This window comes from Polyergus mexicanus, unplaced genomic scaffold (assembly GCF_030449975.1).
Source record: "Polyergus mexicanus isolate NDT 795.1 unplaced genomic scaffold, iyPolMexi1.0 SCAF_3, whole genome shotgun sequence".
NCBI lineage: Eukaryota > Metazoa > Arthropoda > Insecta > Hymenoptera > Formicidae > Polyergus > Polyergus mexicanus.
This window is the reverse complement of record NW_027223323.1, coordinates 1,927,515-1,939,586: the sequence shown is the minus strand read 5'-3', so window position 1 is coordinate 1,939,586 and position 12,072 is coordinate 1,927,515. Positions and strand designations below refer to the sequence as shown.

The 12,072-nt window shown below is 33.6% G+C and overlaps 1 protein-coding gene across 2 annotated transcripts; it reads right to left on the bottom strand.

The window, feature by feature from the left end:
* Positions 1–3,935: 3,935 nt before the first annotated feature.
* Positions 3,936–11,644, bottom strand: LOC138945150 (uncharacterized). Of its 2 annotated transcripts, none has more exons than XM_070316427.1 (3): positions 11,455–11,644; positions 6,047–6,389; positions 3,936–4,847 (listed from the first exon to the last, which is right to left on the bottom strand). In XM_070316427.1, exons 1-3 carry the CDS (start codon positions 11,464–11,466, stop codon positions 4,630–4,632), a joined length of 573 nt encoding a protein of 190 aa, XP_070172528.1. In that variant the 5' UTR covers positions 11,467–11,644; the 3' UTR covers positions 3,936–4,629. The 2 variants fall into 2 exon arrangements, with proteins under 2 accessions (XP_070172528.1, XP_070172527.1); XM_070316426.1 differs by lacking the exon at positions 11,455–11,644 and adding an exon at positions 8,425–8,469.
* Positions 11,645–12,072: the final 428 nt, after the last annotated feature.

The following is a 12,072-nucleotide window of genomic DNA, read 5'->3' as shown; positions in this document are numbered from 1 at the left end:
AACGTAACCTGTCGTTTCGCGTAACGCGCTAGCGTTAACGTAACTCCCGCCGCCCATCGGGAAATTCAATTACGAGATAAAACTCGAGCGAGGATTTATCGCGCGATGGCTCAGGGAGGCGGATTATTCGTAAAATAAACTCGTAAACGTACCGGCGCGACGACAAGCACGATGCGCGCGAAATCGCGCATATACATCGGCACGGCTCGGCCACTTTGACGCTACAATTATAACGAATCAGTTCGCAAATGGACGGAATGATAGAAACGCGGCCAGATAATCGATAGGTTTGCCGTTGGATCAGTCGAATATCTATCAATACCGCTATGCGTCGAAATCGACAGGGTTTGGGGAAAGGAGGTATGGAGAGAGCTCATATCTCAATCAGTCCAGTATTTTCCTGTATGTGTAGCCGATCGACAAATGCACACACGCTTCTACTAATTTGTTAATTAATAATGCGAGCAAATTATTACGATAGTACTTTATTATGATATTAGAAAAAAAGCATTTCTTCTATCAATTTGATTAAAAAAATTAAGATTTAAAAATTATTTCTCAATATTTAATATAAAATTGTTAATGGAAACGCACGTGTATGTGTGCGTGGGCGTGCGTATATATACATATACTCTGTATATTAATTAAGATTCTAAGAAAAAAATAAAAATTGTGTATGTATATATTTAAAAATCTCTTTCTTAAATTTTGTTAGCATTTTAATTTTGTACGCAAAAGTAAAATGTACTAAATGTTCAAAATAAAAGGACTATAAAAGAAAAAACATTGTATTTTCCAAAATTAATGATAATTTTGAAAATAGGAAAGGAATTATAAAAGGATCATAACATATGCGATTATGCAACAATTCGCCACTGTCCATTGAATTCAATTACCGAGCTGGAAATATTTGGTAGCGCGACTATCGGCAAATTTATTAGATCGATACAATTATTCTTCGATCGCGAAAAATGCGATACTCGCGAAATAAAGTCCGATCGTTTTGAAACTAAATTGTTCCTTAACGTCTGGCAATCAAAGTAAAAAACACAAGTGCGAAGTTTGTTCTTTCGACTTGCGAAACTTGATTTATAAAATTGGATATATGGACGGTTAACTTTTTCTCTCTCGTAAACATTATCGTCTACTATACAAACCTAATCGGTTTATCTACACTTTTTATATCATGACATAGAGAATGTATGTGTATGTGACAACAAACATTTTAAACTAATTCCAACTTTCTCTTGTTGGTGCTACTATTTAGATAATAAATTTCTTAACAAACTTTTGATCCATATTCTCTTAATGAAATTTTGATGAAGAAATTGCACTTGTTGCAATTCTTTAACAACCATTAGCGAGTCTGTGTATAATGGAGTCTGCAATTAAAAATTACTCTTAAACTAAGTTTAAACCAAGTTTACTTATTGATAAACTAAAAAATATAAATATTTTCTAGTTTAGATAATGAAGATCTTCTGATAGTTTATTAAAATTATAAAATTGTCTAGATAAGTATTTTTGAATAGCTTTAATAGTTTCTTAGAGAGTAACAATTTATATAGATAGATGCATATACAATACATTAATATGGTTCAGCATAATTAATATTCACATTTTAATTATCATAATGCTGAGAATACAAATAAACTACGATACAGCGGCCACATCATGTTAACGAGGCGCCTTGATTAAAGCAACTGTACGTTCCAATCAGCAATATGAATTATTAATTTGTTCGCACTGCAGCAATGATTACCAATTGGTTGACAAAACGTGAGGATATTGTCTTGTAGGAAAAAATCACATCTGAATAATTATACGATATGTGATATCTTTTTACAGAATTTTCCTTCATTATAATCATTTATTATAAATTTATTTCTATATAAAATCTATAAATTGTACGAATTTTTAAAATTTTATTAATTCTACTTGTTATATAAATTTATTTTTAAAGAACGAAACTATTGCTCCATCGATAATAAATTGTAATCTTACTTTTTAAATTTTTACGACAAAGGACTATTCGAACGTACGAAATTCATTATTGAGGAGGCGACGTTCGATGTTCGATTAAAGCGACGTTCACGAACACGCTGTTCGAGATCATCGGAAGTAAAGCATATAAACTCGCCTTTACCAGGCAACGTGTACGACGTTCACGTAGCGACTGCTCGATCACAAGCGATTTGTTGAGGATGCGAACAGCAGCGGGAGGAATAATCAGCGCGATGCCAGTAATAATTAATAGCTCGTGCGACGCTGCGGAAATTACCGCGGGCCGCCGACTCCCGAGGCTTACGAGCACGAAATATCTATACACACAGTCATTATCGCGATCGTTTACGTCGTTTCAAACGTTGCGATGATGGCACGTAAAGTACGACTCCGATACGTGCGACTTACGAACGCGTGTTGAACGATCCGTGATAAAATGTGTATTTATCTCAACTCGCAACGATTTATTTTATGGGAATCGTATCGTAAATTTTTATCGCAAACGGTGATATTAATCTAATAATGTAATGTTTTTCCAGCATTTGCGTCACACAATTAATTTTTCTTTTTTTTTTCAGCCGTCTATATCTTTCCTTACTTATCTCTTTATCAGCACGAATCAGGTTACAGTTTTTCTTAAAATATTCTCGATAATGATGTTTCGTGATTATCGAATAAATTACATACAAGATGCAGTCTAATGGCGTGTCCAGCCTTGAAATAACATGTCTTGACATAAAATCGAATTAAAGGGCTTTTCCTTCCTTGTTCAATTCTCGTTTGTTAATATATCGTAGAAAATTGCTTTCAAAGATTCAGCTATAAGTTATGTGTTTTTATTTTGCGATACACAGTTTGCGCTGCTACATTTTTTATTAATTTTTTTTATTAGCTCGTTTCTAAAAATTGTTACGTTCAAAGTGTTTTTACCGAATATCGCTTCTCTCGTGATATCTATCATATATGATCTTTTTTTATGACGTTATTCCAGTACGTCAATATCTTTTTCATAAACAAAACGTTCACGCTCTTTTTACGCATGTTTGAAAAAAAAATTTCTCGCATCGAAAATTGAATTAGGTAGGATGCTGCGAGAGATATTTAGTTATATATAGTACGAAGTTTTAAATGATCTTTTTAACGCTCCGTTAAAACGTGTTAAAAGAAGCGCGAATTTTTTTCACGATTATTTTATAATGGCACCGCTGAGACGCGGACTTTTAATCCGTAGCCCCTACGGGTCGGTAATATTCAATAGATAATTCAATCCCGTGACCTGGATTTTCATTTCGCTGGCGATCGACCTTGCGCTACAACCACCGTTACTCGGTAATCCACGAGATTAGCGGCAATCGGAATCTCCTAGCACTTGAGAGCATCAGAAATTATTACTCGTGCTCCCGTTATGCGCAGTTTATTTTCATTAGTACAGAGCGCGATCCTCGTCATTATATCTCTATATTGAGCGCGATCTTTTGCCACAGCTTTCCAATATTAATCATTGCCAATACAGTAATAAGATGGTATCTTGTAATAAATCGATATTTCGATGTTTTTATAATATCTATATAAATGTCATATCTCCACGAGAATGTAATGGATAATTTATGCATAACTTTAAATTAATTGAATTATATATATATTTATTACACTATTATTATATTTTATTTCCAAGAATTCTTATAACGCATTATACTCTTTTATAATCATATCTCAATTATTCATCGGTTATTTAATAAGTTTAAACGCTTGTTATATAGCATTATATATATATATATTTTTTTTTTAACTTTTTCAACACATTCTACAATAAAATGTATTTTTATATGTAACACTTTCGATATAACATTTCCATGTATGACATTAATTTATAAAAATATAAAGATATATGTTAATAATATTGTTAATATTTTTCGAATATGTCCAATATATTAATGGGAATATTGTACCATAATTAAGATTACAATACAAATGTATTATTATATTTTTTTCACATATTTAGCATTATATTGATCAAATATTCGTATTATACTGGTTTTTAAATCAAAATTTCGACTATTAGGCAATTATAAAGTAATTTCTCGTAAATTGAGTAAGTATAATTTGTGGATGGCCTACATATTTAGTTTTTTCCCGGTCTCTTAATAAGAGATTTAAAATAAATACAAATGCTCGATTAAAATGTTACTGGTTTCCGATAAATATAAAAACAATTACAGAGATATACAGAATAAAAACAATTTTTGAGTATAGCAATTTTTTTCGATTATTATTAAGCGAATGTCAAATTATCGAAAAGTTCTATTAACTTTGCATAAATTCTTATTTATGAACAGTTTATACATTTACCACATTTTATCAATAACTTTTCATATACAATATGAGTAAACAATTATCTTCTGTATTGAGAGCTTGTATCGCGTATTAAATGAACGAAACTATATTTATGACGGTGTATAGAATACGTTATTTCTGCGTATGTGTAATATCGAACGGATAGCATGTTATTGCCTTTGGTATACAAAACGGACACACATCGAAGTTGACAATCTAAAATAAAGAATTTAATTATACCAGGTACACAAAAGCGATCAGTCATGATTGCCATAGCTAACGTCGCGTCATTCAATATTCCGCGTGTGCGGATAGCGCAGCGGCGTATTCATGAAGGGGACTTTGGGTCTCCGCATCGTGTCCTTGACCACCATATACCCCGCCTGAATGATCATTTTTCCCAGAGGTGTGCACCACCGCGTGAAATCCCTCCTTGTCCGCGTGATAGCTGACGACCCGGAAAGTGCCACCTGGATCTTTCACGCTATATTCTCCAGACACGCTGCCTCCTGCAAAAAGGAAGACATTCGATAAAAAGACACCGACTGGTATCTGTCAATTCTCCCTTCTAGATTGCGGACGATCGTGACAGGGTGGCGGGAACATCGAAGGTGTTATTAATGTAATCGACAATTATCTTTCGACTGTGAAGAAAATCCCATTTTTAACGAGTTTTTTTTTTTACGGTTGGATAAGTAATATAATGTCATGATCAAAACGATTTATAAATGTTATATAACAGCTTTGTTCTCTTCGTTCTTTTCGTTCTTTCAAACGAAAATTTGATAACAGAAACACAGCAAAATATAAAAGAATATTTTATAATAGCAGAAACCACATTGTGTTTATTGTTTTCGTGGATGTGCTTCTCTTTCGGAGATAAAATAGATAAAATCATTTGTTTGGGAAAAAAGATCTCAATTGAAGAGATGTATACATACGTATATATATTTTTAGTATATTATTTAATTTAACATTATATATATATATATATATATATATGTGTGTGTGTGTGTGTGTGTGTGTGTGTGTATAATATTGAACATTATATGATATTTAAAAATTAAAATTTTTTTTTATATAAATAAAGTTTACTTAAATTTAAATTTAAATTAAAACGCAGGCTAAGGTTCTTTTACTTATTTAAACTTTTCAGAGGTGTTTGTGGAATCTTTTACTTTCTATCGCTTATATATAACTCGAAAATAGCTCGACTATATAATACTTACATGTTTTCATCGAGGAAAAATTGACTCCAACTTAGTGAAGAAATACACGTGTAAAGTTTGCTGAGTTTCGGTAACTTTATACCTTTATACAGAACTTTTATACACTGTAACAACGACATCATACCGTCGCGCCGTTGACGCCAGTTTACGATTCGTCAAGTCAACTTCACGTTTCCAAGTGAGAAAACGTAGTTTCAACTGAAGAGTGTCGACGCGTATACACACACACACACACACATACATACACACATACATACGCAACTCGCATTTGTACATACAGACTCACGTGCTCAGGAGGACGCGTTCGCGAGCAGCCATCGCGGAAATGCAATTTTCTTTTCACCCGTAGCAATTTTTGCCGACGTCAGCGCGTCGCAGTGAAAATCGGGTAAAACGACGCCACAGGTAGCCCCCAGCATCCCACAGGCCGTTGTCATTCCCGTGCAAAAGTCACAAAGGCGTAAAAGTGACTGACTCACCGTCCCTGGATTCCTTCTGGCCGTGAAAGTCGCCGGTATGATGGTCCTCGACGCCATACGAGAACTCGTACTTGGGATTCCCCACGTAATCGACCGTATAGCCGTCATGATGGCGATGCTCCTGATGGTCCTGGCCGTGTAAATAATTTTGCTCGCCAAAGTGGTCGACAACAACGTGCGGCACTTTCACCTCGTACTCCGGGCCTTGGACCGGCCCGTGGAAGTGCATGTACGAACTGGCCACCGAGAGACGATGATCGTGGTGTGCGCCGATGTCCAGCGGTATCACGCCGGTGATTGATCGATTGACCAGGGCGAGGCCGATGGTTAGCGCAACGGTGACCTACGACACAAGAAGTTTATGTCGACGACCATCGTCGTCGGAGACTCATCGGAGATTCATCTCCGGCACGGAATGACACGCTCTTGTTTCTCCACGATCGAGTTATCGATCATGGATGTAAATAGCGTGTTACCCCACAAATCATCGAGTTAATTTACGCGTAAGTACCGGTTATATTTATATCAGGATTCTCTTTCTTTTTGCGACCCCTATCTTGTTTAGAGAAAAAGTTTTTCTCGATAATATTTTGTGAAATAATGTCTGGATAAAAAATCGATAAAAAATCGTCGAGTGCGAAAAAGAGATTGTAATTTAAATATTGTTCCACCCGTTCTAGTCGAATACTTTTTCATGCGTATATATAAACGGCCAAAACAAATTGGAACATTTTAAACTAATAGAATGTTTGAATTGCACTGAAATCTAACCGTGATCTATACGCGATCAATGTTGCCTGTGTATACAAACTCACTCGTTGCCATGATGAAACTCTAGAAATTTACGATATATCGACATATGTCTCGCGAGAGGGAGAGTTCGTCGACCTCTCGTTTTTAATTACAAGGATTCCGAGAGCTCGGCCGTCAACGTTCAAACCAACACGAACCGATCCGATTGAAGTGGCTCGATTGAAAAGACGGAATAGACGCGATGAAGGAAAGATTTCTTCGTCCTTACTTGTACGCTTTAGCAACCTCTCTGTCTTCGTCGTAATCGATGTTTCTCGCTTTTCGACATTTGCGTCTTTTTAACTTATAGATGAACGTAACGTGAAAAAATTGTTACAGTATCTGGTTTAATAAAAAAGACTGAAAAATATATCTACGCTGCAAACATTATATTCGTAGACGGTTAAAAATAAATACTTGAAATTTGAAGTGTATTAATAATGCGATACAAATAAAACCGCAAATCACGAATTGTAAAGTTATTTTATGCAAATTTTGTCAGAACTGACAACGAGGATAGACAATGTTAAAACAATTGTTTATGCATGTAGAAATACAACTTGCACTACTGCTTACGACACGTCTAAGTTAGAAATATAGTACAATATATGCAAAAAGATGGAATATATGTATGTTAAGATGCACAAGATTTTGCATACTTTACGTAACTGTATAGTATTATGTATACCAAATGTATCATTAAATATTTACCAAAGGAAACATAAATGTTACATCATAATTCGTGCAAAATTTAAAAAAAAAGATGTGTGATATATAAATATATAAATATTTTTTAAGATAATTATTACTATTACAAAATAAAAAAATCCTGCAGTTTTATATCAATATTTTCTATACAGTAGAAACAAAACGTAAGTTCGTTTAAAAAAATGTATTATAAAAGAAAAATATACATCAAAATATATATTTCATGTACATAAAAAAAATTAATGGAGAATTCTTGGTTTTAATAGAAAAAAAAAAGTATAAAAGTTTTTTATGTTGAGAGAAAAGATTTGAAAATTAATAAAAAATAATTATTTAATTCGATTAAGAAAGCGTTTTTCATAGATTAGTATGCACTTTTCAATTTTCTTGTGTATGAAGTTTAACCCCAAAATTTTTACTTTTTTGTAAAAACGTACATTCGCGACACGGCTCTCGTCTAAACGAACTAATTACATCAAGCAAATCCGAATATTAAGGAACGCTTTAATCCCATTCTTATATTCACGATCTCGTCGTTGGTTTTCGACAGACCGCGTAGAGCTACTTTTCCTTCTGTCTCATCTCGAATTATTTATTTCATCAACCCTTGCACCCTTGCGCCAATTACATTTTGTAATTACGAGACAATCAAGAATTCGTCGCGCCCCTCGCTCTTATTCTCTTTTGAGAATTTCTCTTTACGTTTCACTCTCTCTTTTTCTTTTCCTCTCTCTCTCTCTCTCTTTCTCTCTCTCTCTTTCTTTCTTACTATCCCCTATCTGTTTTCTCGTCCGAATGTCGCGGAGTTATTCTTTAACGAGCACTTTCTCCGCGCCGCGTCACTTTTCTTTCTTTCGCGATGAGTTTCGACACTCTACCTTGAAAGTCATCTCCACCATTACGGTATTTCAGACGGCCAGATGAGAACTGCAACTTACCAGCGTATTTTCTAGGCTTTTATATACCGGCCCGCTCTGCTTACACGCGGCCACGCATACATATGTACGTGCGTATATCCGCGCCTGGTTCCGGTTCCGACGCGAATACAGATGCTGGATGAAGATATACTTCCGAGACAGTAAGATAAATGTCGCATTGAGAGGCGTTCAAAAATAAATAAGTTTGCAATAATAAATAAATTAATAATCAATAATAAATTTGCAATAATAAATAAATTTTAAGCATAAGTAAATAATAAATACGGATAATATCAATTCGTATTCAAATTATATACACGCAATAATAGTTTTACTTATACATAGGATGATCTAAAGAAAAAAAAAAAGAACTTTAACTCGGAGAATACTTATGAAAATAAACACACAGAAATAGTTGTATAGTGTATTTATAAAAATAAAATATTTTCGATGTATAAGTAAATAAATTCCTATAAACATTATCATAAATAAAATAGACAGCTATTTTTATCAAAGCTAGATTTTAGCATAGAAACGTGAAACTATTTGACTTACAAACACGCACATACTCATCTTTAATATTACTAAATTACTAAACATGCAAATTTCAATATTTATGTATGAATAGCTAATAACTCTTAGCGTTTTGCATATGCAAGAGAAAGGGGGAGAGACAGAATCATTTTGGAATTCTTTAGAAAAATAAATGTTATAATGTAGTAACAAAATGTTTACAAACATTCTAATATAGCAATATTTAAAAAAAAATTATTTAATTAAGATTTTATTATCTCATTTCCTCTCTCTCTCTCTATTTTTAATGGAGACGCAATAATAGTATCTTGTTTAAAATAAGTAGAATTATATTGACAGAATTATATTGTATTATATATGCTTTATATTTTGCAAGGGTCGGCGCGAGTTCCAAATGGCGTTTCACGATGACTCGCAATGTCATAAAACCGATTACGCATTAATAGACGCATCTTTACGTAGCATTGTGCATTGAAAAATGATCTGGGAGATCGTATAAGATCGCTTCCTTCCTCTCAGTCGTGGCGCCGCGCCGCATCGAATGGCTTCCTCCTTCTCGTGAGATACACGGTGCACTATTGCCGCAAGCTTTTCTCGACATCAAGACGCAATACTTGATTCATAATACTTGGATTCTATTGAGAGAATCAATTTTCATCTGCGAATTCAGATCTTTATTTTAAACAAAAATCTTAATTCTCAAACTATTGAAAGATTATCTCAAATATATAATAATAATATGTCGAAAATTCATATAAAGAGAGCATATAGATTTATGTAAAAATTATAAATTAAATTACATTACATAATTGAAAATATGCTTATCCGCGAATAATATCAGTGCTTTAATTAAATATTATAAAGTTGTTATTCGAGCGTTATAATAGCGAGATAATTAGATTTTTATTAATTTATAATATTAGTTAATACATTATATGTGCGTATTAAACGTAAAATAAAATTTTCTTTTTTTATTGATATCAACAATTTGCGAAAAAAAGTTGCGCGTTACGCATATCAATTTACATTTATTTTGTTAGTTAAATACAGTTATGAATATTGTACAATATTTGCGTATTGCTCTTGCGTACTGCAATATTTTTTGAAAAAGTAAATATTGAATTGCGTAAAAGCGTAATCCATCAATTTCCTGCGTCAAACATTTTCAAAGATATGTTAAAGTTCAAATTGCATAACGTAATATTTTTGTATTCTTAAGTAAAAGTAAAATTTGAATCAGATTGTATTATATTTATTAACATAGGTCATTTTTCCTTCCATTTTGACTGTTCAATAACGTTCTTCTTTAAGATTATCTGGCTCGATGAAAATCCAGATCTCTATAAAAGGCTCTTTCGTTCGCGTGAGAAGGAATCCTTAAACGCAGGTCGATTCATATAAGATTTTGTCGAGTGCTTCTGACATAGAATAATAGCAACAATAAAAAATAATAACAGTAATAAAAGCAGTAGAAACAATAATCGTTAAGAAAAATGTTACTTTTTACAATATTAATGCAATAATTTCTGACAATTATATTTTTCCAGTTTATTTATTTCTCTAGTCTATAAATATCGTCAAAAGGATTAGAGTAAGTTGCGTTCCTTGTTAATAATTCGCATTTTATATTTAAAGAGCAACGTCACGTCGACATCATACTCAAATAGCTGACATAAATTTTTTTTTTCTACAGTTTAAAACGCACTTCGAGAGAGATACTACTTTCACGAAAGAGAATCAACCGAAAGTTGGCTGATGCTCGATGAAAGGCATCTCTCTGCCTTCTTTGTTGTGAAACGATAAGAAATGTCACACACATCGCTACGTATCACGGAAATTCATTTCGTCTTTTCTGTATTGTAAGAGCGTCACATAAAATATGACACTATTATATAAATCAAATTCGTGCTTATCTTCCTTTGATTTAACAGCGGCTTTCCATCAGCATCTATGATCAGCATATTCATTGCATTGTAGTCCATTATACAGTATCACATATACATAAACAATATGTTTATGCACGATTTGTTTATTTATAATAACAGACGATACTACGCGTGTAAATTATAAATCCGGTACAAATACACGTACGACATGTAATTAACAAAAGCTATCGCGTTCGTATATATATAGTTAGTTAATAATATAAGTATCATTATATAATAGTATAATATATATATATATATATTATCGTAAATGCTCATTATCCACGACACGTAATTTGATCGGCTGGATTTATGGTGGTGTCGAATAAGGATGGACGTTAACGATCGACCTCACCACATTTGATAACCCGATTAATAGACTGCGCTATGATAATGAACGCGCGTAAAGGGAAATACATGGGTTGCGTCAGCACTCGCCATACGTCGCTAATTGGATTTTCTTTTGTGAGTGGAGAAATTCTACGGAAATACGCGTATTAAAGCCTTGTCGCTATTAACCATCCCGACAAACCTTTGAAACCATATAAACCGCTGTTTCGACGACGACAAGGGGAACGCTTGTGATACGCTTGTTTCTTCGCTGAATATATAAATGTGCTCCATTATAAGCGCGTACATACGGCACGAATTGCCGTCTCTTCGCATCAAACGATTATAAACGTATCGCACTGACTCTCGCTCTTTGTATATTTCTCCGCATAATATTCTTGCTTCTCGAAGCCAACGGCAAGTCGAACGTGATACTGTACGCGCAACGATAATCAACTAACCCCTCGACCTCAGAGTACGATGTAATATAATTGACGTGGAGGAAGTGTCCCGGATCGCCGCTACAAAGGATGGTAATTGGAGCAATTTTGCGGCCATGCAAATAAGTTCTCTTTACAGTTAATAAAATAAGCAAATTAGAGAGGGAATTTTATTATATAACGCGCTTGGGGTTAAAATGGCCTAAAAGTAATAAACTATGAGAAAATACGCAAGCTTAATGTCAATAAATATATGAATAATGCAGCTTACTTATTGTTAGTACAGTACTGGCATATGCCATTTTTGATATTTCACATTTCAAAATGTATGCAAAGAATACAGGCATATTATTTCAATCATTTCGACAGTAACACAATTC

What these genes read in the sequence shown, in the direction of transcription:
- LOC138945150 (XM_070316426.1), bottom strand. Translation starts at nt 8,445, where the DNA reads ATGGTGGAGATGACTTTCAAG. An exon ending in TGGTGGAGATGACTTTCAAG is followed by an intron (nt 6,390 to 8,424) that starts GTAGAGTGTCGA and finishes CTTGTGTCGTAG; the next exon opens with GTCACCGTTGCGCTAACCAT. An exon ending in CCAGAAGGAATCCAGGGACG is followed by an intron (nt 4,848 to 6,046) that starts GTGAGTCAGTCA and finishes TCCTTTTTGCAG; the next exon opens with GAGGCAGCGTGTCTGGAGAA.